This window comes from Ruditapes philippinarum, unplaced genomic scaffold, assembly GCF_026571515.1.
Source record: "Ruditapes philippinarum isolate M1 unplaced genomic scaffold, ASM2657151v2 ctg844_1_1_1_1, whole genome shotgun sequence".
Taxonomy (NCBI): Eukaryota; Metazoa; Mollusca; class Bivalvia; order Venerida; family Veneridae; genus Ruditapes; species Ruditapes philippinarum.
In genome coordinates this window covers 240059-267904 of record NW_026861977.1, presented here as the reverse complement: position 1 = coordinate 267904, position 27846 = coordinate 240059, and the positions used below count along the sequence as shown (strand labels likewise).

The window sequence follows — 27846 nt, the reverse complement described above, 5'->3', positions numbered from 1 at the left end:
GCAACTTCCGTTCCTCGTTGTGAGCACCCATCTTTGACGTGTGACACGATAAACAAGGTGAGCTTTTTCATAATTTTTGAAGATTACAGACATTTATGTAAAAATATCGAAATGCAGTTAGCTAGCGATGTGTTTTTCCAAGTATGCACATGTAAAGATATTGCCTGTTGGTGGACAATTTGATGGAAATACCGTGCGACGCAGTCACTCGGGTAGCAGGAAAAAACTGGAGACAACTTCTCTTTGGACCTAATTTAACATTGAAAACGCCGATTCTGGTGACTTTTTTGTGCATTCTAACCTAAAAACAGATGCCCACAAGTCTTCAGCGTAAATTATTATCTGAAAGTCTTCATAGAAAACGAAGATATACCCTTTTTTGCTTTAATCCTCGTTGTGAGCACCATAACCTCGTTGTGAGCAAGACAAGCGCAATGCTTGTCTGGTTTTAATATGTAATTCAAATGGCAAGAATACAATTTTCAATCTACCACAGCAATCAAAACGTTTTTGTACAATAGTTTTGCTTTGCAATAGTTCTTTTTCTTTTTTGAAAATTATTCTTCATATTCACAAGTCATCAGATTAAGAGAAGAACTCATCAGTGGAGGTAAATCAGCTATTTTATTTCGTATACTCTAGTGTGGCACGAGTGAACATCACAGGGAGTTTAGGAATATTTTAACAATTTCACAATATGTGTGATACACGCATACATGTGTTTATCCTGAGCTGAAGACTGACCAAGTTATGTAAAACAAGAACTATCACAGTAAGTTGACAATGCCCCTGAAGTGGTGCTTTGTCCTTTGATTTATGGACCAGATAGATTTTTTTTTTTTGGACAATTAGATCGTCAATGTGAAGGTCATTCAAGGTCAAGGTGAAATAAATATAGGTCAGTTGGAAGGTCTTGTCCAAAGGGGCATTGTGTCCAATATGAATTAATTCCACTTACTTATAAAGAAGTTATATATGACCAATGTTAAAGTTTTTGGATGTTCTAGAAGGTCATTCAGGGTACAAGGTAAAAAAATACAGATAAGTTTGAAGGTCTTGCCTAAAGGGGTGTTGTTTCAAAATATGAGTAGAATCCGTATGCTAATAAGGAAGTTATGACCAATTTTTAAGTTTCTGGACAATTTGACCTTCAAGGTGAAGGTCATTCAGCGGTCACGGCCAAAAGAATATAGGATAGCTGAAAGGCCTTGTCCAAAGATGTGTTGTGCCTAAATATTATGCCAGGACATTATGGCCAATCTTAAATGTTTTTGGACAATTTGACCTTCAAGGTAAAGGCCATTCAGGGGCCAAGGTAAAAAATACAGGTCTGTAGGAAGGTGTTGTGCTAAGGGATGTTGTGTTCAAATAGGAATCAAATCCGTTTACTAATAAGGAAGTTATGGCCAATGTTAAAGTTTTCGGACAGATTGACGACTGACAGACGGACAGTTCAAAACTAATATGCCTCCCTTTGGGGTATGCACAACGTCTTGCAAAGAAATGCTGCTGTGCAAAAACGTTTTTATTGCTGTGGTAGATTGAAAATTATATTTCACCATCTGAATTACATATTAAAACCATACACGCACTGCGCTTGTCTTGCTCACAACGAGGTTATGGTGCTCACAACGAGGATTAAAGCAAACAAGAGCTGTCACAGGAGACAGCGAAGCTCGACTAATAAAATACTGGACGCAGTAAGGAGGACAAACTATGAAAGAAAAATCTATTATGTATAATTATGTATTAAGTTATAGTAAAAAAATAACATTTGTTAACATAAATTCCAAGATCAAGGGGAATAATTCTAGAAATAGTTTCATGCTAGAGTTATGGACCTTGCCACACAACATTTGTGTAATGATAAGAAATATATATATTTGAAGTTTGAAGTAGATACCCTTAAAAAATAAAGAAGTTATTATATTTCTTAAAGAAAATCCTAAGTTCAAAGAGTGATAAATCTGTAAATATTGCTTCAAGAGTTATGAACATTGTCACATAAAATGTAATTGATGATAAGGAATAAGTATTTGAAGTTTGAGGTAGATACCTTTAAAATAAAAAATAACATTTTTCTAGTAAATTAATCTAAGTTTATGGGGAGATAATTCTTGCAATATTGGTGCTAGAGTTATGAACCTTGTCACATAAGATGTGTTATGATGATAACGTAAATATATTTGAAGTATGAAAAGTTTGATCCCCTTAGAAATAAATAAGTTAGAGTAAAAAAATAATATTTGTGCTATGGAAAATTCTAAGTTCAAAGGGAGATAAATCTGAAAAATATTGGTGCTAAGAGGTATGAACCTTGTCACATAAGATGGGGATGATGATAAGGTACATATATTTTAAGTATGAGGTTGATACCTTAAGAAATAAGAAGAAATAGTATTTTTTGAGGAAAATTCTAAAGTTCAAGGGGAGAATAAATCTAAAAATATTTGGTGCTAGAGTTATGAACCTTGTCACATAAGATGGGGATGATGATAAGGTACATAATATTTTAAGTATGAGGTTGATCCCTTAAGAAATAAAAAAAGTATCAGTAAAAAATAGTATTTTTTAAGGAAAATTCTAAAGTTCAAGGGGAGATTAAATCTGAAAAATATTGATGCTAGAGTTATGAACCTTGTCACATAAGATGGGGATGATGATAAGGTACATATATTTGAAGTATGAGGTTGATCCCTTAAGAAATAAAGAAGTATCAGTAAAAAATAGTATTTTTTAAGGAAAATTCTAAGTTCAAGGGGAGATAAATCTGAAAATATTGGTGCTAGAGTTATGAACCTTGTCACATAAGATGTGGTTGATGATAAGGAACATATATTTGAAGTTTGAAGTTGATACCTTAAGAAATGACAAAGTTATAGTGAAAAATATTTTACTGCACCAAAACTTTAATCTAAAATCTGGACGCGGACGCCGACGCGAGTAGGACAGCTCTCCATATACTTCGTATAGTCGAGCTAAAAAGGGTATATCTTCGTTTCTATGAAGACTTTCAGATAATAATTTATGCTGAAGACTTATGGGCATCTGTTTTAGGTAAGAATGCACAAAACGTCACCAGAATCGACGTTTTCAATGTTAAATTAGGTCCAAAAAAGAAGTTGTCTCCAGTTTCCTGCTACCCCGAGTGACTGCGTCGCACGGTATTTCCATCAAATTGTCCACCAACAGGCAATATCTTTACATGTGCATACTCGGAAAACACATCGCTAGCTAACTGCATTTCGATATTTTTACATAAATGTCTGTAATCTTCAAAAATTATGAAAAACTCACCTTGTTTATTGTGTCACACGTCAAAGATGGGTGCTCACAACGGAAGTTGCCAGGGTTTTTTTTTAGGAAAAGGGGAAGACGCTGGACGCTGGTAGGGAGGGGAAAAAATATACGAAAAAAGTCAATTTGGGGAAACTTTATTATGACGTTATTTATACTATATACTTAACTACATAGTAGAGAGTTACAACTATATCTTTTTTCCCCTTAAAAAACTTTATCATCATGCAAAATATTCTTTGCAGTATAACATATTTTCTTAATATGTATGGTGGTGAATGGTTTTTATACTTCTATTTTTGTATGAAAGTTAATACAGTATAGGTATAATAGTGTATCTGTGACACACTTTAGCTCCATATAAGTCATTTTCATAATAAGAAGTACAAAATATATTACTTTACTAAAAAATAACCAAGAAAATGACAATATTTTGATAGCAACTGATTTCCAGAAATAGTACCGTTCAGTACGGGATATAGCCAAGAAAAAAAAATGGCTGCCTCCATGTTGAGACAGTACTTGCAGTTTCCTGCAATGTTTTTGGTTATTTTGAACAACAATTGGTGGTTTATCCTGCATAAAATGAAGAAAAATAATATTTTAAACCATGTAATTATTAAATCTGATCCAGTTTAAAGGAAAATAGAATTTTTTTTGGGAAAAAACTTGGCTATTTACCGAGGGGAAGACGCCGACTATCGGTGTCAATTTGTTAGTAAAAAAAACCCATGGTTGCTCACAACATTTTTACCGATGGACATTTTTCACTCGTTGTGAGTTAAACGGGCGTGAAGATACTAAACATTTTTTTTTCTTCAACAAAATTTCACTACATTCAGTTATTACAAACAGGAAAATAAAGTATAATTTTCACTCACATTTAGTTACAATTCCTTCTACACAGACAAGGTTGCCAAGAAACCTTGATGTCAGTGTTCTTGGTGAGACATGCTTGCTTCCAAAACTGAAACAATAAAAATATTATATATTAACAAGAATGACAACACATTCAGACATTTTAGTCACTGTTACAAGTTAGTCCTTGCTAGGAGTCATTAACAACAAGCATTTGATAGTATTGCGGGCAATACAGTAGTCCCCTACCGGTCCCTCAAAAAGTTCTTTAATTGTCTTACACTCCTGTGTATTGCCATTTATAATGAATTTGAGGATGAAGTCTGTATTTGAAAATATCAACCACAAAACATAATAAAATAAGTTTGTCTATATCACAGTAATGTGTTAAGTTTCCATGCTTAGTAAGGAAATTATGTTTATACAACCTTGTCATATTATTACGATGTGGGATTTTAAAGTAAATCCTATAAGGAATGAAGAAGTTGGAGTGAAAATACCAGTTTCTCGAAAAAAATCTAAGTTAAAGGGGGACATAATTCTGGAAATAGTCTTGCTAGAGTATTTAACCTTCTCAAAAATGTCGAGTGATAATAAGAAACATATATATGAAGTTTGAAGTAGATACATTAGGAAATAAAGAAGTTATTTAAAAAAGACAACATTTTTTTCCCCTAAAAAAATCTAAGTTCAAGGGAGGTAATACTGATATTTTTTGTGCTAGAGTTATAAACCTTGTCACATATGATGTGGTTGATGACCAGAAACTTATATTTAAAGTTTGAAGTAAACACCTTAAGAAATAAAGAACATATAGTGAAAAAGCTGAAAAATTTAAATCAGAAATCTTGAAATTCAGGCTATTTGTTGCCATAGCAACCAGAATTTTCAACATAGGAAGAAAAGAAAAAGATGTGCATAATCTCCAGACTGCCATCTACCCATATTTCAAGTTTCATAAAAATATTTTCAGTACTTTTGAGTTATCACTGGATCCAGTTTATGTGTTAAATTTGCCATATTTTCAGACTATTTGTTAATATTTTAAAAAAATCTAAGTTAAAGGGGGACATAATTCTGGAAATAGTCTTGCTAGAGTATTTAACCTTCTCAAAAAATGTCGAGTGATAATAAGAAACATATATATGAAGTTTGAAGTAGATACATTAGGAAATAAAGAAGTTATTTAAAAAAGACAACATTTTTTCCCCTAAAAAAAATCTAAGTTCAAGGGAGGTAATACTGATATTTTTTGTGCTAGAGTTATAAACCTTGTCACATATGATGTGGTTGATGACCAGAAACTTATATTTAAAGTTTGAAGTAAACACCTTAAGAAATAAAGAACATATAGTGAAAAAGCTGAAAAATTTAAATCAGAAATCTTGAAATTCAGGCTATTTGTTGCCATAGCAACCAGAATTTTCAACATAGGAAGAAAAGAAAAAGATGTGCATAATCTCCAGACTGCCATCTACCCATATTTCAAGTTTCATAAAAATATTTTCAGTACTTTTTGAGTTATCACTGGATCCAGTTTATGTGTTAAATTGCCATATTTTCAGACTATTTGTTAATATTTAAAAAAATCTAAGTTAAAGGGGGACATAATTCTGGAAATAGTCTTGCTAGAGTATTTAACCTTCTCAAAAATGTCGAGTGATAATAAGAAACATATATATGAAGTTTGAAGTAGATACATTAGGAAATAAAGAAGTTATTTAAAAAAGACAACATTTTTTCCCCTAAAAAATCTAAGTTCAAGGGAGGTAATACTGATATTTTTTGTGCTAGAGTTATAAACCTTGTCACATATGATGTGGTTGATGACCAGAAACTTATATTTAAAGTTTGAAGTAAACACCTTAAGAAATAAAGAACATATAGTGAAAAAGCTGAAAAATTTAAATCAGAAATCTTGAAATTTCAGGCTATTTGTTGCCATAGCAACCAGAATTTTCAACATAGGAAGAAAATAAAAAGATGTGCATAATCTCCAGACTGCCATCTACCCATATTTCAAGTTTCATAAAAATATTTTCAGTACTTTTTGAGTTATCACTGGATCCAGTTTATGTGTTAAATTTGCCATATTTTCAGACTATTTGTTGCCATAGCAACCAGAATTTTCAACATAGGAAGAAAAAAAAAAGACGTGCATAATCTCCATACTGCCATCTATCCATATATCAAGTTTCATAAAAATATTTTCAGTACTTTTTGCGTTATCGCGGGATCCAGTTTTGTGGACGGACGGACTGACAGACAGACGGACAGACAGACGGACAGACAGACAGATGGACGGAGGGTAAACCTAAAGTCCCCTCCGGTTAAACCGGTAGGGGACTAATTAAAAAAATCCCGTTTTATTTGATTGCTTTCACTGCTGATTCAACTTTCCAAATGCACCAGTGTATGTGGTGACCTTAAAATGATGAAAATTAAAGATTGTAATTATTCAACATGTATCTTTAGCAGAAACGTACCTTCCAACAAATCCTACGAAGAATGCCTCATGCTGTTTACTATATATAGGATCTGCAGATGCAACAAACTCTTTTAAAGCTCGCTGCAGTGCTATCAACTCCTGAAATGCCTCAGCCAGTAATCTGAAAACATAAAAAACAATTTCACACACTGCACAAAAAAATGCAACAACAAAAAAGAAATACATTTAATGGGCCATTTTGATTAACCTTTTAGTGTAGGCATGTTTTGGTATCAACATATCAATTAAATTATCAGTGGTCCAAAAGAGGTCAACAAACTAAAAATCAACAACTGTCATATTGGTACTGATATAATTATGATGTTGATTATGATGTTGATATAAGTTTATATTTAAATAATAAACTTACGCATTTGCCCTTGTTGGATTCTTTTTCCTCAAATCGTTTATGTTGACAATGAGCCGAACTTCACTATTTGCTATCATGTCCCGAACCTTCTGTAAATATATCCCTTGATCATCCTGAAATTATTATTATGCATTGATAAAGGTATAGGCTATTTCCTACAAACTTACTATTGAGTTAACCAGTTAGCTATATGATCAAATATCCTTGTAACCTGGCTTTGTAAATGCATTATGCTTATAAGCAGAAGGAGCAGAATTTTACTACAAGTTCAACTCCCAATGTCTTGACAATTTTTAATACCTTCCAATCTTGAAAGGGCCTTACATAACATTTATAACAAGCTACATCCCTAAATTCAATGCATTCTGTAAAAATACACTAAGACTAAGTAAATTCTATCCGGGGATATAACTTTACAACTATAACTACATGACACGTAAAAAGACATTCAATTTCAACAGTTTTCAATATGCAATTGTTAAATTAAATTCTATTGAAAGGGTAATACATAATTATATCTTACCCCATCATCTAAAAAATCTAAGTATTCTCTTTGTATCTCTCTTTGTCTTTGATCTATATCGGCAGGGGGATCCATTTTTGTTGTTTTTGTTTCTTGCTTGCCTCACGCTACCGGCGCCAGTAATTTCCCGCCAGATGAACCACGTGGGAGATTATACGGATGTGATTGGTCATTTTCCACCGTCCGTCTTAATATTCGAAAACCAGTTACTTTTTCCCACTATTGATGCGCATCTTAGTGTATTACAACTTTAAAATACAATTTTACATTTCTAAATGAAATATAATAAAATAGATTGATTGAATTTAAACTGATTGTAAAATATCAACCTAGCATTTAACAGGCCCCTCCCTCACAAGAAAAATATATTAAAACATCATTCAATTTATTTTTATTTTGTGCATCTTTTAAACATGGATGCCCCCATGAATTGGCCATAAATATTGTTGATACTGCGTTTAAACGGCAACAAGATTATGTCATCGGATAAAGAACTATTAAAGATACAGCAATTGGATAAAGACTTTTTTGTTTGGAATTCAAATGGTATGCACTCACGTTTAATGCTGAAAAAACTGCTTTAAAACTCAGTGGAATACTGTACGGATAAAATTAATTCGGATAAATTTTTCGAAATTTTTAGGCCTACAAGTGTTACAGGGTGATAAATATGTGTGACCTGACCGGGACTTGAACCCGGGACACTTAGAATATCGTTTCACGTCTTTACTGACTGAGCTATTTGACCACTTGCACAATATTTTAAATAGTGAAGCAGAACAGTTTTAAAAAGCGTCGGAATATTTACCCCAAGACAAAAAGATACCCCAAGACACCCCAAGACTACTCTGGGACAGAAGTATACACATTTTTAGTCCCAGGAGTACAACAAGACACTTATACGCGGAAAGTCCGAGCGGGGCCAAAGGCCCTGCAATGGCTGTAGCGCTCATAGATAACATGTATGACGCGTATCAATTCAAATGAAATCAAATTAAAACTTCATGAAAATTTAAAAAAAATATATCCTATACTTAATGACCTGTGAAAAAATCCTTAGTTAACTGGGCGCCGCCATTATGAAATCCTTTTGAGCTAAATAAAGATATCAGAGCGCTTTTAATGAGTCAGTGTTTTTTTTCACTTTTTGGGGAAGGGGGTCGGTGCCGTTTGGAGGGGGAAAAATGCAAAAGGAGGGGGAATTTTATTTATTCACAAATGAGGAAACAAAAACGTATCCAATGCATATTTTAATACAATCACTTACCACATTAAGATTTACTTTTGTTTGACATTGTTTTCTTTCCAGTGAGTAGAAAAGGAGACAACTCTTGCAACACAAGTTTAAAATACATCGCTTTTTCTTAATATACGGATCTAAAATATTGACAGCAGAATTTATAGAGTCGCATGTTAAACTTGTTGGGATGCCAGGAGTGGTTCCTCTTACATACCCGTGAACAATTTGTAAACAACTTTGCTTAACAGTAAGTCTTACAGGCTTAATATAAAACACTTTTCGGCAGTTATACACAAAAACAATGGTATCCATTGCAGCCAAATTTTGGCTGCAATATGAGGGGGAAATTTCGGCTTTTAGAAGGGAAAAAATATACTATTTTGAGGGGGGAATGGGGCCGAATTTTGGTGAAAAAAAATACTGTGAGTGTCTAAATAATTCCGACTATTGCTAGCAGACGCATGCTATGTAACACTTCCGGTGAAAGAACGATGTATAAAATCAGAAAATAAACATTCATTTCATTCATAAGAACTATAGTAACTATGCTATGATGTCATTGTAAAAAATCATTTCCGTGATAACTTTTTGTTAAAAGAAATATTGCCAAACCGGATTGGAGGCCCACATGGAAGATTGGGTAACCAAATGCAGCATGCCCACTCAATTTTAAATGTAGGGGTACATGAACCCCCTGTCATTGAAAATTGGGGGTACATTTCAAAATCTGGGGGTACACATAAGTTTAAACATGTTTTTGTTTGTAAGAACATTTTATTCAACATGATATTAATGAACAGCTGTTACCCAGTAACACAGACACAAACTCATCACTTAAGGTAATAACGATATAACAGCCATTACAATCACTGGTACATTTTTGTTTAGTCCATACGATTATTACCCATAACCAAAATTTTGTATATCTGAAATTATGTACATTTATTTCAAAATCTCAATTATTTATATTTTCATTTCATATGACATGCATAAAGCTCACAATTGAAGGTAGTTGTTAAAAAATCAAGTGACTAACTTTTTGCTGATCATTGGAGAACTAAAAATATTTTTTGGCAGTTGTAAATATCCAAAACTTTTTTGTTCTTTTTTTCTTAAGACTTGTGACGTCAAAACATGACTAAAATATTAATGAATCAGACTGAGATGACTTTGAAAGCAGACATGCAATTGTGGCCGGGTTTAGACAGTTCCTAACCATTGGTAGATGGCATAGGCTACCCCAAACATTCATTCTGACGATTTTACTTTGCGTGCATGTACCCCCTGCTTACAATTTTTATGCGTGCATCTAGAATTTTGTGCGTGAATCACGCACTGTAGTGCGTGAATGGGCATGCTGCAAATGTGTAGCCTCAGTAAAAAAATACTTTTCTCTCAAGAATGTCAAACTCTAGACACAATGCAAAAACCACAAAATTTAATTTTCGCTGAATCAATTTAAAAAACTTTTTTTTAAAGTGACCTGGTTTACAGTGAGCACATTTTCTGAACCTATTTCAAATATTGATAAAAACAACAGTATCATTCTATTTTCCTGTCATTTTATACCGTTTATAGCGAGGTTGGTTTTAGCAAGATATCAGTTACAAAGTACAAATTTTTGCTGTCCCATGCATTTTTTTCATGAACTTTGACGAGGTCACATTGGCACTTAGTCTGCATCAGTTTGTCTCCTTGAGAAAACAATGGTCATATTGAGCAATTAGCAGTTAAATTTTTCACCCATGTTGTCCCCCGCCTTTTTGAAGAATAAAGTGGGATATAGAAATAGGCTCCGTCCGTCCATTCAAACCCAGAGGTACTTGTGTGACTTGGAGAACAATAGGTAACAGTGCATTCTCTTTGATCCTATTCATTCCATTTTTACTTGTGTGTCTTTTTTTAAGCCTTGTGTGACTAAAAATGGCTAAAGAGATCAAAGGAAAAGTCACATTAGCACCACTTTGTACGTACGTCCGTCTGTCCATCCATTTGTCCACACTACCGAATAGGGTTAGAGGGCCATTTAACTGTAAACAGAATAGAGTTCATTCCATAACAAAATAGAGGAAGGGCCAATGGCCCTCTATGAAACAAAAGAAAAAAAAAATAGAAATGGCCCTTTATCCCAATTTGGTCGCACATCTGTCCGTCTGTCACATTTTTGTGCCCAGTCCATAACTATGTCATTTATCAAATGAATTTAAAAAACTTGGCACAAAAGTTCATACATTAAGATGATGCCCAAAATTAGGCAAAATCTGATCTCTCCTGTTTCAGCGTCCTAAAACCAAACAAAACAAATTTATGATATAAAAGACCTTTCAAGATGGACCACTTTAAAACTGGGAAAGAGTATTAAAAACTTTAGATATTGTTTGCCAGTCTCCGTCACATACAGGTTTTGTGAGACTGAAGGAGTCTGGGGTCTAACATATAGTTCATTTAAAAATGACGGCATGCATAAAAAAAGACACTGAAAATTTCTTTATTTTTTAAATCATTTTATTTGAAGTTTATACATTTAAAAACAAGTGCAGTCTATAGTTGGGCATGCTAATACAGTCTATGACTTCCCAGTTCCTTCATAGTTTAGAAATATTTAATTATGTTCCTTTTCAATATTCACAGGCAGTGCGTAGTCTATGGCCTTGCAAGCCCCTGACTTTTGCATACATTAGAGAGTATATGCTATTTGCATTTGTCAGGTTTGTTTGGCTGGTAAATTTTCAGTAATGGTTTGGGAGATAGAAATTTTAAGTGTGCTGCTTTTAACTTTTTAATATTATATAAAAACTACTTTTATATATTATAATTTCAGATGCAAGGTGTTTACGTGAAAATTATAAGATAGTTGGGACCCTGATTGGATGTTTACCAAGAGCTCCTCGTCAGAATGCCCAGTTAGGTTTACCACTACAGTTAATGCCAGAGGAAGTTAGGCTATTAATAGATATTGGTATGTCAGTTTCACTATTTTACTTTTTCTATTACATATTTTTTAATAGAATATGATAATTTAACAAACACTGGAAGGTTCTACTTGGGTGCCAGCATGACTTGGTGCTTCCTTGAAAACTTCCACGGAGATGCTTGAAAGTTTCCATAATAACTATCACCTGTTAAATATGTGATACATTTGTACAAAACTATTATTTATTATTGATTCTGTGTACTCCCAAGTTAGTCAATCAAGCAACTCTCCCTCAGAGTTTTCATTTTTATCTGAGGCAACAGATGCTCCAAAGAAAACAACAAATTTTGCCAATGGTCAAGGGTGATACTTTAATATACAGGATGAAAATACAACCGATTTTAACAGCATTTTAACTGATGGTTTGGATCGCCATATAAATGAAAACCCTGCTCTCTAGCTTTATTATTAGACTAATAATCATCTATAAAATGATTTTTTAGTCATTATGTTTTAAATTTATTGTTATTATTTTTATTGTCTGTGGCCAAGTGGTAAAGGTAATTTACTTTCAACCACTTGCCCCTCACCACTGTAGGTTTGAATCCTGCCAGGGACTTTGCATTATGTCATGTAAGGAAGCTGTCCAGCTAACTTACAGAATGGCTGTTGTTCCACCCAGGTTTCCGCTTGAGCCTGAAATAATGCATGTAGGTGCCTCTGAGGTCTTCCTCCACTAATAAAGCTGAAAAAGTTGCCATATGATCTTTGTTGGTGCGATGTGAACCATGTTATCTTTAAGTTAAAAAAAATTAAATGCATACTTGCGTTTTAGTTTCTTTTAAAGGATAAAAAAATTTCAGCCATTTAGTTCTGTTTATTTTGTCAAATCTATATTTTTTTTAACAACTTCACAAATTAAGACAATTACTTCAAAATTTAATGAATTGTCAGAAATATGACCTTTATTGGACTGTAATGATATTTATTTTATCTTTATACAGTTTTCAGGGATCTTTTTAGACCCCTGGTGTTACTTTTGTTTGTAAATCGTAAAGCCAAAATCATCTTTTCTGTTTTGGCGCTGTATGACCTTAATTTTGTTGGTGTGTTGTAAAACCATACAAAACAAACAAAAAACAAAGCAGGGATCTTAATTGCTGCTGTAAATTTATGATAGAAAAATTTCAATTACTAAACCCTTAACATTCTTAAATTTTACTGCAGCTTCCATTTTTAGCTCACCAGAGCCGAAGGCTCAGGGTGAGCTATTAGTATCAAAGGGGGATACCCTGTCGTCCGTCGTCATGCGTCAACAATCGTCTTCTTCTCTGAAACTGCTGGACAGATTTACTTCAAATTTGGTCTGTAGCATCCTTGAGACAGTCACACTTGAATTTGCTCATGCCATTTCAATTGGCCCCTTTTAGGGGTCAACAGAGCTAAAAATAGAAAAACCTTTAAACATCTTCTTCTACAGAACTAATTGATGGATGATCACCAAACTTTGTCTGTAGCATTCTTGGGTAGTCTTTTATCAAGTTTGCTCATATTAATTTGATTGGCCCCTTTTAGGGGTCTCTAGAGTTAAAAATAGATAAACATTTAGACATCTTCTTCTACAGAACTAATGGATGGATGATCACCAAACTTTGTCTGTATCATTCTTGGGTAGTCTATTATAAAGTTTGCTCATATCAATTTGATTGGTCCCTTTTAGGGGCTGCTAAAGCTAAAAATAGAAATTACTATAAACATCTATATCTAGAGAACTAATTGATGGATGATCACCAAACTTTGTCAGTAGCATTCTTGGGTAGTCTTTTATCAAATTTGCTCATATTAATTTGATTGGTCCCTTTTAGGGGTCTCTAGACCTAAAAATAGAAAATCATTTAGACATCTTCTTCTACAGAACCAATTGAATGGATGATCACCAAACTTTGTCTGTAGCATTCTTAGGTAGTCTTTTATCAAATTTGCTCATATTAATTTGATAGGCCCCTTTTAGGGGTCAAGAGAGCTAAAAATGATATAAACATTTAGACAGCTTTTTCTACAGAACTTTTTGATGGATGATCACCAAACTTTGTTATTAGCATTCTTATAGTAATCTCTTATAAAAATTGCTCATATTTATTTGATTGGCCCCTTTTAGGGACTGTTAAAGCTAAGATACCCCAGACCATGGCATTTCTTCAAATTATAGTTTAATGAAAGGGAAACAACTCATGCTGGAATTTCTTTCATAATGTGAATGACCTGCTGTTTGCTGATGAAATTATTTGAGATCATGACCTCTTTATGAAAAAACTTAAGCACATTATAACAAGATAAATAAGAACTTAGTATCAAGCTTTATTTGGTTTCATTCATATTCACTTAATTACATCACTTCATGCAGTTTTTTCTCTAGAGAGCGTTTTTCTGCGTTTTTTGACACAGTACTTTTGCATTTGATGCGGTTATATTATAGCCGTGTGTTTTTCCGTGACGCATATTTTTTTGCGAGCGTCGTAATATATATTTTCTTCTATAAATAGCATGAATTTCATCCGCTATCGGTCACATGATTTATCTTAGACGCTTTAGTGATTATTACATGTTAAAAGCGCTGAGGCGGCTTCAGATTGTGACGTCATTATCCGGGTAAATTCACAAATGTCCTGCTTTTCGAAAAAAACAGGGCCAAGATTTCATTCTTCAATAAAAACTATGTTAACGGTTGATTGGAGCGGCAGAATCTACCATAAACAACTCTGGCGCCTATACCAAAAATAAGGTTTCCCAACCAAATCAAATCGGCGAATGCTGAAAACAACTGAGGAAATCAAGCAAAATGATAATGCTCCGAAGCGATTTTTTCGTAAGGGAATTTTTTTTGGTATTAAAATTGACTTGCACACAGTTTGTATTACTGAAAATAAGACAAATCATTCACTTCGGGGATGCACAAACTTTAGAGAGTTTTTAGTAAACCGTATGGTACTTTGGTTACGGCACAGACGCTTGGGGTCAGATCCCTGCCCCCCCCAACGTGAATACGCCCCTGTAAACACTCTACCAAAACTTTTTTAATATTTTAAAACACGAATGGGAAATCTATTACAACGATAAAAATGGTTTTCAAACAATTTTTACATATATGGAAAAAATACCGTAACCATCAAGTCTCAATAAAAGTAAAGAAATTGGCAGACTCCCAAAATGTAAACACACGATAACCCTTGTATAAAAACCCCCTTATAAATCAAATTATTAAATGAACCTTACCCCCGTGAACTTTTACGGTGTAAATCAAATTAGAAAATAGAATTATCCTCCTAGATGCAATCAAGAATAAACACATTTATACATCTCAAATTGTTATATGAAAATCAACATTTAATTAAAACCGAAGTAAAATTTTGCCGTTCTTGTCCAACCCAATACGAGACCCCTGATTTCCCCGCCTGCGTTAGAAGCGCTTGTCAAGCCGGTAATCCAAAGGTGTAACATGCTTTTCGACTAAGATATCTACTCGGAGCCATTCATTCTAATGGTCCAAATTCCAGAAAATTTTAAAAATTGTACCCATTATATAGAAAAAAAAAAACTTGGGAAAAACACACTGTGCAATCTTGGTAATATTTTATTACAAATAAAAAAAATGGTTCCTTTTTAAAACAACAAAGCCGGGGGTTTTTTTTGGCAGAACAGCTAATACGCGGGACATGAGGAAACAATGTAATTAAGAGAAACATACAATTTGATATTCATAGTATACTTAGTTGTTTTGAAGTTATCGGGATACCAAACTGTAAATTTAAGGATATTTTACATGAGAATTTACAATTAATTGAAGGGTTTATCATATACAGGGGTAGCTGAGGTGGTAACTGAGGGATATATAAAGCCAACTGTGGAGGATATCAGAAAATATGAGCAGAATAAAGAAGAAAGTTATAAAGAGCAGGTAAGAAACAATACAGAAATTCTGAGTTCTTCTACTAAAAGTTTCTGAGCAATTTCTTTTCAGCCTATTTACTGATTCAGTTTGGTTGCCAATATTTGTGATGCCTCTTTAAGAGTAACTAGCAGTTGGTTCAGTGGTGATGCTGGTTTTTACAGTTTTATTATACAAAAAATTAGTATTATAAATGATAGTGTGGGGGATTGAAATTGTGGTCCCTAGATCACTAGTGGGCATGAGAATAATTATGTAATCAAAGTTTTGACTGTATGAAATTAAATTTTACTACCGTTGTTGATTATGCATCAGTCTTTCAAGCAAACAACGAATTTGGCCATATACACTTCAATTTGAATTGGGCATACTTTCTGGAAGTATGTTTTTCCTTGCAAGGATAAAACTGGAATACAGTGAATTTAGTTATTGATGGATGATTTCAGATTGAATTGTTCCGAAATGACAGACGAGATGAGATACGACGTAAACTGCCGGACATTATAGAAGGCAAGAAGAAAAAGAGAAATAAACTATTGTTAGAGAGGCGAGAGAAAGGTGAACACATAGATGACGCTGAGTTTGAAAAAGAAATAGAAATGAATGCGGACTCAGTGGAGATTCCACCAATACGTCGTGAACACATGCTGCTTCAAATTCATGGAGGTATTAAATGATTGTTGTATTGCTTTAGTCACACATTGACTTTTCAGTTTTACTAGTGGAAGAAGATGTCAGTTTGATATCAAAACAGTGGTCAGATGAGTACAGCTACAGGTTTTTAGCTCAGCTATACAAAGTATGTGGAGAGCTGTCTAACTCGCCCCATCGTCTGCGTCCAATCCAGATTTCAGATAAAGTTTTGGTGCAGTAAAATATTTTTTCAATATAACTTTTTCATTTCAAAGGTATCAACTTCAAACTTCAAATATATATTCCTGATCATCAACCACATCCTTTGTGACAAGGTTCATAACTATAGCACCAAGATTTATCTCCCCTTGAACTTAGAATTTTCGTAAAAAAATATTTTTTTACTGTTACTACTTTTGTTATTTCTTAAGGGAAATTCATACTTCAAATATATGTTCCTTATCATCAATCACATCTTATGTGACAAGGTTCATAACTCTAGCACCAATATTTTCATATTTATCTCCCTTTGAACTTACAATTTTTTTAAGAGATATTATAATTTCTTTTCTTTTTAATTAAGGTATCTACTTCAAATATATATTTCTTTGTCTAACACTATCGGAGATTCTTCTATATATAAAAAGAAGGCCCGAAGCATGCAATATTCTACAACAATGCACTCGCCGTTCTTATTATCTCCCTGTGTATTTTCACATTGAGGGCACCATTTTGTTTGAAAATCTGATATATAAAACAATTTTTTTGTGTAATTTTGTTGTGAAAACTCGGCCTTCGAGATTATATTACTACGCATTTGAACTCAAACCGTGCATTATTCTACAACAATGCACTCAGAATTGATATCTATTTCCTAATCATTACACACATGTTGTGTGACAAGGTCCTTAACTTTAGTGTGACTATTTCCAGAATCATTCCCCCTTGAACTTGGAATTCATGTTAACAACTATAAGTTCTTGTCATAAGAAGAAATTAATTAATTTAAGAAATTTAAAAAAGAAATTTAAATCATAATTGATTTTTCTTTCAATATTTTTTCTTCCTTACTGCGTCCAGTATTTAATTAGTCCAGCTTCGGTGTCTTCTGTGACAGCTCCTGTTTGTTAAGGCACAGGGGTAAGGGACTGCTGATGGGGTATGGGTGTTTTCTAAAAAAATTCTTTCTTTTTTGTATTTGGAAACTTAAAATCTACAGTGCTAACTTGCTTATCCAACATTTCAATAGCCTATTTTATCAAATGAATATTTATAATATTATAATTTATAATATAATGAACAATATATGAAATATTCCTCTGCATACAAATTATCAGAGTTATTCACTTCAAACTTGATATATACGTTCACTATCAAAATATGACATCATTTCAGAAGGGCAGATAATCCTAAAATACAGGCAGTTAATTTTTTAATTCATTTTTAGCTCACCTTGCACAAAGTGCAGGTGAGGTTTTAGGATGGCCAACCAAATGGCGTCCGTCGTCTGTCGTCCGTCCACATTTTAAATATCCTAAGGACATCTTCTATGATACCGCAAGGCCAATGTTAATGAAACTTGGCAGGAATACTCTTTGTATGAAGCTCTATCAAGATTGTTCAAAGAATTCCATTTCATGCAGAACTCTGGTTGCCATGGCAACCGAAAGAAAAATCTTTAAATATCTTCTTTTAAAGAACCGTAAGAGCTAGAGCTTAGATATTTGGCATGAAACATCTTCTAATGAGTGTCTACCAAGTTTGTTCAAATAAAAGCCCTAGGGTCAATATTGGCCCGGCCCCAGGGGGTCATTGATTTTCCCTATATGCATATAGTAAAAACTTAAAAAATCTTTTTTTAAAGAACCCAAAGAGCTAGAGCTAAGATATTTGGCATGAAACATCTTCTAGTGAGTGTCTACCAAGTTTGTTCAAATAAAAGCCCTGGGGTCAAAAATTGGCCCCGGCCCGGGGGGTCATTGATTTTCCCTATATGCATATAGTAAAAACTTAAAAAAATCTTCTTTTAAAGAACTGTAAAAGCTAGAGCTTAGATATTTGGCATGAAACATCTTCTAGTGAATGTCTACCAAGTTTTTCAAATAAAAGCCCTGGGGTCAAAATTGGCCCCGCCCTAGGGGGTCATTGATTTTCCCTATATGCATATAGTAAAAACTTAAAAAATCTTCTTTTAAAGAACCCAAAGAGCTAGAGCTAAGATATTTAGCATGAAACATCTTCTAATGAGTGTCTACCAAGTTTGTTCAAATAAAAAGCCCTGAGGTCAAAATTGGCCCTGCCCCAGGGGGTCATAGATTTTCCCTATATGCATATAGTAAAAACTTAAAAAAATCTTCTTTTTAAAAAACCCAAAGAGCTAGAGCTAAGATATTTGACATGAAATATCTTCTAGTGAGTGTCTACCAAGTTTGTTCAAATAAAAGCCCTGGGGTCAAAATTGGCCAGCCCCGGGGGGTCATTGATTTTCCCTATATGCATATAGTAAAAACTTAAAAAATCTTCTTTTAAAGAACCGTAAGAGCTAGAGCTTAGATATTTGACATGAAACATCTTCTAGTGAATAACTACCAAGTTTGTTCAAATAAAAGCCCTGGGTCAAAATTGGCCCTGTCCCAGGGGGTCATAGATTTTCCCTATATGCATATAGTAAAAACTTAAAAAATCTTCTTTTAAAGAACCATAAGAGCTAGAGCTAAGATATTTGACATAAAACATCTTCTAATGAGTGTCTACCAAGTTTGTTCAAATAAAAGCCCTGGGGTCAAAATTGGCCCCGCCCCAGGGGGTCATTGATTTTCCCTATATGCATATAGTAAAAACTTAAAAAATCTTCTTTTAAAGAACCGTAAGAGCTAGAGCTTAGATATTTGACATGAAACATCTTCTAGTGAATAACTACCAAGTTTGTTCAAATAAAAGCCCTGGGGTCAAAATTGGGCCTGTCCCAGGGGGTCATAGATTTTCCCTATATGCATATAGTAAAAACTTAAAAAATCTTCTTTTAAAGAACCATAAGAGCTAGAGCTAAGATATTTGACATAAAACATCTTCTAATGAGTGTCTACCAAGTTTGTTCAAATAAAAGCCCTGGGGTCAAAATTGGCCCCGCCCCAGGGGGTCATTGATTTTCCCTATATGCATATAGTAAAAACTTAAAAAATCTTCTTTTAAAAAACCGTAAGAGCTAGAGCTAAGATATTTAGCATGAAACATGTTCTAATGGGTGTCTACCAAGTATGTTCAAATAAAAGCCCTGGGGTCAAAACTGGCCCGTCCCGGGGGTCATTGATTTTCCTTATATGTGTATAGCAAAAACTTAAAAATCTTCTTTGAAAAAACCCAAATAGCTTGAGTTTAGATATTATACATGAAACATTTTTAAATAAATATCTACAAAGTTTGTTCAAATAAAAGCCCGGGGGTCAAAATTGGCCCTGCCCCAGGGGTGTCATTGTTAGCTCGACTATTCGATAAGAATAAGTAGAGCTATTGTAGTCACCCGAGCGTCGGCGTCGGCGTTGGTGTCCGCGTCGGCGTAACCACTTATGTTAAAGTTTTTGTAATAGTTCAAATATTTTCAAAGTCCATTGACATATGGCTTTGAAACTTGGCACACTTGTTCACCATCATGACCCCAACCTGTAAACAGGAGGAGGTAACTGTATCAAGCATTTTGACAGAATTATGCCCCTTTTCGACTTAGAATTTACGTTAAAGTTTTTGTAATAGTTCAAATATTTTCAAAGTCCATTGACATATGGCTTTGAAACTTGGCACACTTGTTCACCATCATGACCCCAACCTGTAAACAGGAGGAGGTAACTGTATCAAGCATTTTGACAGAATTATGCCCCTTTTTCGACTTAGAATTTACGTTAAAGTTTTTGTAATAGTTCAAATATTTTTCAAAGTCCATTGACATATGGCTTTGAAACTTTGCACACTTGTTCACCATCATGACCCCAACCTGTAAACAGGAAGAGGTAACTGTATCAAGCATTTTGACAGAATTATGCCCCTTTTTCGACTTAGAATTTACGTTAAAGTTTTTGTAATAGTTCAAATATTTTCAAAGTCCATTGACATATGGCTTTGAAACTTTGCACACTTGTTCACCATCATGATCCCAACCTGATAAACAGGAGGAGGTAACTGTATCAAGCATTTTGACATAATTATGCCCCTTTTTCGACTTAGAATTTACATTAAAGTTTTTGTAATAGTTCATATATTTTCAAAGTCCATTGACATATGGCTTTGAAACTTTGCAAACTTGTTCACCATCATTACCCCAACCTGTAAACAGGAGGAGGTAATTGTATCAAGCATTTATTTTACTATCAAGCACTAAGAATAGTCGAGCGTTGCTGTCCTACCGACAGCTCTTGTTTTTAACTATATGTGTATAGTAAAAACTTAAAAAATCTTCTTTTAAAAAACCCAATGAGCTAGAACTTAGATGTTTAGCATGAAACATCTTCTTATGGGTGTCTACCAAGTCTGTTCAAATAAAAGCCCTTGGGTAAAAATTGGCCCGGGGGGGGGGGCTATATACAGGTGAGCGACCTCAGGGCCATCATGGCCCTCTTGTTCTGAGTTATGCCCCTTTTTGACTTTGAATTCTTGTTAACTTTAATGTTAAGGTACATTTCTTAAAAATTGTCAAAAATATTCACTTTTAAAGTTACATTAAATAAATTTCATAAAAAACTAAATAGCGACATTTCATTAATAAAGTTGGTTTTATATCGACTCCAGGTCTTATTTTGGTGTCCAAACAACCAAAATGAGTTTTATTAGCATAAAAATAGGTAACCTCATTGTGGCGAAATGGGAAATACAATTTCTGTTTGCATGAGAAACTCCGCCTTCGGATCATCCGTTAAATCATCAATCATGACTATAAGTAGCAGTCCTAATTTAACGGTATATTTCCGCATTGTAACGGATGTTTTCATACAAATTTAATCTTTTTACGAGATTATTACTTTTACTGAACCCCAGGTTTAGTGCACCGTGAACCTTAAACGGTTAAAGTGTGTTTGCACAAGAAAATATCACATTTGCTGTGTTCGGATAGCAACTATAAAACTGTGACGTAGCGCGTACATGAGCTCATTATAGCCTTCATTTGCATGTTAAAATTCGTATACGAACTTTAGTGGTACCATGGGGTTTCCCGTTTAAAATCCTTATTTATGAACAATATTTGATGAGATTTACAACAATACTATTAAACAGGTTAATGAAACTGTAGAATGTTTGATTTTAAGGCCGACGGCAAAATATTTTTACATATTTATTTAATGTAACTTTAACTTGTTCACTGTCAAATTTGAAATGCATTTGTTTAGGGAAGGTAACTCTGAAAGCTTTTTTTGCTTTATAATATCCCTTTTTTGACTTAGAATAATTGCCTTTTTCTCAAATTCTGTTGAAGAGATTCACCTTAAACTGTGAACTTCAAGGGCAGTTAAGTCTAATGTTTGCAGAGTTATACCCACTTTTCTATGACGCTTTTATTTTACTATCCAGCACTGAGAAAAATAGAGCGCACATCCACATACAGGATTTGCTTTTAAAGTGACATTATGCTTATTTTTATACGCCCGTTTGAAAAACGGGACGTATTATGGGAACGCCCCTGGCGGGCGGGCGGGCGACGTCCAATTTTGTCCGGAGCATATCTCCTACATGTATGGAGGGATTTTAATGAAACTTCATAGAAATGTTCACCACTATGAGAAACAGTGTCGCGCACATGAACCAGGTCTCTAGGTCAAAGGTCAAGGTCACACTTAGAGCTCATTGAAAAATGCTTGTCCGGAGCAAAACTTCCACATGTATAGAGGGATTTCAATATAACTTGGCACCATTGTGAGGCGGAGTGTCGCGCGCAAGATTCAGGTCCTTGCGGCCGCCAAGGTCAAGGTCACACATAGAGGTCAAAGTTCAGATAAAAATATGAAGATGTGTATATGGACCATTTAGTCATCATTTATTGAGGGATTGTAACACAAATGGTCATTATCAAGACTATGGCTGTGATACATATAATTTAGGTCAATATATACAAGGTCAAGGTCACTAAAGATGATGAAATATCCAAATTTTGTCCGGAACATATCTCCTACACGCATAGAGGGATTTTAATGAAATTTCTTAGAAATGTTCACCATTATGAGAAGCCATGTCACGCACATGAACTAGGTCTCTAGTTCAAAGGTCAAGGTCACACTTAGAGCTCATTGAAAAAGGCTTGTCTGGAACAAAACTTCCACATGCATAGAGGGATTTCAATATAACTTGGCACAAATGTTCACCATTGTGAGGCGGAGTGTCGCGCACAAAATTCAGGTCCCTGCAGCCAAGGTCAAGGTCACACATAGAGGTCAAAGTTTAGATAAAAATATGAAGATGTGTATAGGGACGATTTAATCATCATTTATTGAGGGATTGTAACACAAATGGTCATTATCATGACTACGGCTGTGACACATGTACTTTAGGTCAATATATGCAAGGTCAAGGTCACTAAAGATGGTGAAATATCCAGATTTTGTCTGGAGCATATCTCTTACATGTATGGAAGAATTTTTATAATACTTTATGGAAATGTTCACCACCATGATATGTATTGCTCCATGCATGATCCAGGTCTCGAGGTCAAAGGTCAAGGTCACACTTAGAGCTCATTGAAAAACGCTTGTCCGGAGCAAAACTTCTACATTCATAGGGGGATTTCAATATAACTTGGCACAAATGTTCACCATTGTGAGGCTGAGTGTCGCACGCAAAATTCAGATCCCTGCGACCAAAGTCAAGGTTACACATAGAGGTCAAAGTTCAGATAAAAATTTGAAGATGTGTATAGGGACCATTTAGTCATCATTTATTGATGGATTGTAGCACAAATGGTAACTATCATGACTACAGGTGTGACACATTTAATTTAGGTTAATATTTGCAAGGTCAAGGTCACTGGAGATGATTAAATATCCAGATGTTGTCCGGAGCATATTTTCTACATGCATGGAGGAATTTTAATGTTACTTTATAGAATTGTTCACCACCATGAGACGTAGTGCCCTGCACATGAACCAAGTCTCTAGGTCAAAGGTGAAGGTCACAGTTAGAGCTCATAGAAAAACGCTTGTCTGGAGCAAAACTTCTACTTGCATAGAGGGATTTCAATATAATTTGGCACAAATTTTCATCATTGTGAGGCTGAGTGCCGTGCATAAAATTCAGGTCCCTGCGACCAAGGTCAAGGTCACACATCCTGTACAGATCTTCCCTACTGATTTGTTTTAAGGTTCATTTAACAACACAGTGCCAAGAATAAAAACTTGCTTGCTAGATAACACTTATCCATAATGCCCCCATCTCCATCTAAAGCTTTCGTAAACAGGCCTATTTTGTGACTATGGCACCCTTGTTTCACTGTCAAGTTGCATTGAATTAGTAATATTTTTGAAAAGATTCACTATTATAATGGTAAATGACCAATTATTGAAAATGAAAAATGATTAGGAGAGAATATAAAAACTACCTTAGTCATAAAAAGACTACCCCACGCTTTTTAAAAATTGGAAGATACCAAAACATTTCTAATGATATTTATAAAAATGTCCTTGTGGCAGGTTGATTATTGATTACTTTTCAATAGTGAATTATCAAATTGAACACAATAATGGCAAAATGTAAAGTTAATTTTACTTTTTACTTGTGCACTCACCATATACACTTGGACGGGCATGATGTCATTAATATTGATGTGATCAAAGTGGCTTTTGACTTGTTTGATATGGTAAGCAAAAATTTTATCAGATATAAAAGTAGCTTATAATTATACATGTGTTAATTTCAGTTTGTACGTTCAGACAAAAGTCCTGTCATGCTGTTGATTGGCAGTTCCCTTGTACCAATGAAGAGAAACTACGATACAGAGTTTACAGGGACTTCTGGGAACGCGGTCACTTTCTAACACTGGGTAGTAAATTTGGTGGGAACTTCCTTGTGTACCCAGGTAAATATACATTTTTCATTTTATTTGCAATTGTGTATGATTTGTCTGAATTAGGGAGAAAATTTTTTTAGATGCAATATTAGCAATGGCAATAAGTGGCCTAATGGTGTTTGCCTCTCAACCCCAAGAGTCATGGGTTCCAGCCTAATTTGGTCACGACCTTGTTGATCATGTTACATCAATCTGTACTAGTTTTGTTCCAGGAAGCAGAATTCAAAGTGTCAGATTCAAATAAGCTTCAATCTTCCATTACAATGAAGCTAAAATTATAAATACATATATTTAAACCAAGGAACTAGGGAGTACATTTTGGAGCTTCAATTAAGGTTACTTACAATGAATTCCCATTGCGATGTGTTGAAATCCAGAGCAGGAAAGTCATAAATCTGGTTGATGGATCTACTTAAGAACTTAGTCATGCTTGAAATCATTCAAACAGAAACAATATAGTTATCTTGATGATAATTTTGTCATAGTTAAAATGTTGACTTAATTGTACTGCCGTATTGAGACTAACATTCTGACATGTTGACTTAATTGTACTGCCGTATTGAGACTAACATTCTGACATGTTGACTTAATTGTACTGCCATATTGAGACTAACATTCTGACATGTTGACTTAATTGTACTGCCGTATTGAGACTAACATTCTGACATGTTGACTTAATTGTACTGCCGTATTGAGACTAACATTCTGACATGTTGACTTAATTGTACTGCCGTATTGAGACTAACATTCTGACATGTTGACTTAATTGTACTGCCGTATTGAGACTAACATTCTGACATGTTGACTTAATTGTACTGCCGTATTGAGACTAACATTCTGACATGTTGACTTAATTGTACTGCCGTATTGAGACTAACATTCTGACATGTTGACTTAATTGTACTGCCGTATTGAGACTAACATTCTGACATGTTGACTTAATTGTACTGCCGTATTGAGACTAACATTCTGACATGTTGACTTAATGGTACTGCCGTATTGAGACTAACATTCTGACATGTTGACTTAATGGTACTGCCGTATTGAGACTAACATTCTGACATGTTGACTTAATTGTACTGCCGTATTGAGACTAACATTCTGACATGTTGACTTAATTGTACTGCCGTATTGAGACTAACATTCTGACATGTTGACTTAATTGTACTGCCGTATTGAGACTAACATTCTGACATGTTGACTTAATTGTACTGCCGTATTGAGACTAACATTCTGACATGTTGACTTAATTGTACTGCCGTATTGAGACTAACATTCTGACAAAGTTTGATGAGGATCCAATTAATTTGTGTCCATATTTGTGTTAACAGTTTCAATTTGTGAACAATTAATTACTAACAAATGATTAACTATTGTAGCTAGGATAAAATACCCTATATAAGCACTACATATTGATTACAACATATTTGTCTTATTAGATAAATATATTACCCAAGGTCAAATTTAGTTTTGTTTTTTGTTCACTATATTTTCAGGCGATCCTTCCAGATTTCACTCGTTTTTTATTGCAATATGTAAACCCCACAAGGAAAAGATGACGGCACTAGATGTTGTATCAATGGGAAGACTCGGTACCAGCGTTAAAAAGACTGTTGTGATTTGTTCCGAGGACGAAAATGGACAGCTGTGTTACACTTCTTTACAATGGACAGGAATTAGCTGATAGCATATCTGTAACTACAAATCAAATAGTGTTAAGAATTATATGTGTTAAAAAGATGATAAATAGGAATATGTATATCATCTGTAATTAAAAAAGTAGGTGGAGATTGGCGTTGCATAAGGTATCATATACATGTATAACAACTTAAAAAGACAATGCCTGTTTGATATAAGTGGCATGGAACATGCTTTTTTCTCCACTGCAAGGAGGTGTGAGAGCACATGTAGAGTTGCTCTTGTCCATCCATCTGTTCATGCCAGCCAGCATAGCTCAATCGGTTAGAGTGTGAGACTTGTTATCTCGACATTGCGGGTTCAATTCCTGAGCTGGACAACTAAACTTACTTATCACTCTTTTAGATGAGACTTCAAACCGAGGACCGGTGTACGAGTGCTTTAACACTTGGCATGAGAAGCTTCTGGAATTGGGGCAACTTTCTGTATCAGTATATTTCACTAACTTCCAAAATATGAAATAAGTAATATTCTTTTGGAGGACTTGCCCATATAGGCAACCGGTGGCAAGTATGAAAAAACTCAAATACACACACTCCATTTGTCCTACTGTAGACTGACATAGCATGAATACGGGAGAATCTTGATTTAAGCAGCTATTAAATATCCAATAAATATCTGAACTGCAGTCAGTATGGCTTTATATCCGACATGTACTGCAATTTTTTGTTTCACTCACCTGATTTATTAACTTACATTGTGAAAACATGTCTTAGCATAATAAAGGAATGCAAATCATTCACTTTGTTTTTTTATGCCCCCAATACTTTGTTCCGTCATATGGTCATCATCAGTTTCACACATTCAACTCAAACTTTAACATATCATTATGGATATATCATATCAAAATGAACGTAAGATCAAATTTGGTCATGGTCTGATGATTTTTAACATTTATGCTCCTTGATGAAATTTTCAGTTTCCATTCATTATCTACCTAACAGTAGTACTCATTCAACTCAAATTCGACATAATATTATGGATATGTCAAATGAATGTTTAGGTCGAGTTCGCTCTTGGTTTGATTTTTTTAGCAGAATACTGCCCCTTCAACTTAAACAAAAATAAAGAATTTTCAGAGATCGTTCATTATCAAATTAAACATAGTATATGAGGGGTTATCCAAAAATTTGTGGACTTTCTTTGTTGCGTAAAATATATTTGAGATATTAATTTAAAATTCTTACACTGCTTAGAAGAATTAATAACAAATAAACACAGAAAAATTCATTACAACAATATTTAATTTTACATAAACACATGTAGGCGACAGCGGCGCACTCCAAAAAGTTATTGACGTCAACGTCATAATATTAACGTACAACTTGTGCTTCAACGTTACCCAGTCAATGACAGTTACTGCTTCTCAAAGTAATGTCCATCACAAAAATGGGAAGGGCTTAATCTAATGTTGTAAGAACTTGTTGCCCAACCAATTTGCATTTTGATATATACTCATTATTTGTATGATATGCTTGTAAACATGTATTTAATGCAATTAAATGTGTTTAAACTAACAAAAATTTATGATCGTGCGATTTTTAGCTCGACTTTTCTATGAAAAGGGGAGCTATCCTACTCGCCCCGGCGTCGGCGTCGGCGTTGGCGTCACACCTTGGTTAAGTTTTTCGTACCACCCCACTTTATTTCAGAAGTATTACAAGTATGGCTTTGAAACTTACCATACTTGTTCACCATCATAACCTCCATCTACAGACAAGAGTACATAACTCTGTCAAGGTTTTTGACAGAATTATGGCCCTTTTTTGACTTAGAAAGTGTATTGAGCTTGGTTAAGTTTTTTGTACCACCTCACTTTATTTCAAAACCATTGGAGG

The 27846-nt window shown here is 34.3% G+C and overlaps 2 protein-coding genes across 2 annotated transcripts in view; one reads left to right on the top strand and one right to left on the bottom strand.

Annotated features, from left to right (window-relative positions):
* Positions 1–7695, bottom strand: part of LOC132717513 (zygotic DNA replication licensing factor mcm3-like) — a 30766-nt gene extending 23071 nt beyond the window's left edge. Inside the window, exons 1-4 of the mRNA XM_060700999.1 lie at positions 7537–7695; positions 7014–7126; positions 6642–6764; positions 4179–4264 (exon numbers count right to left, since the gene is read on the bottom strand). Coding sequence (XP_060556982.1) covers positions 4179–4264; positions 6642–6764; positions 7014–7126; positions 7537–7611 — 397 coding nt within the window. The 5' untranslated portion in view covers positions 7612–7695. The remainder of the gene's footprint in view (positions 1–4178; positions 4265–6641; positions 6765–7013; positions 7127–7536) is intronic.
* Positions 7696–7923: 228 nt separating this feature from the next.
* On the top strand, positions 7924–26748 carry LOC132717514 (tRNA-splicing endonuclease subunit Sen34-like). The gene is made up of 6 exons (XM_060701000.1): positions 7924–8082; positions 11598–11735; positions 15551–15645; positions 16083–16302; positions 24161–24319; positions 25807–26748. The coding sequence occupies exons 1-6, from the start codon at positions 8013–8015 to the stop codon at positions 25992–25994; spliced, it is 870 nt and encodes a 289-aa protein (XP_060556983.1). The 5' UTR covers positions 7924–8012; the 3' UTR covers positions 25995–26748.
* The last annotated feature ends 1098 nt before the right edge of the window (positions 26749–27846 follow it).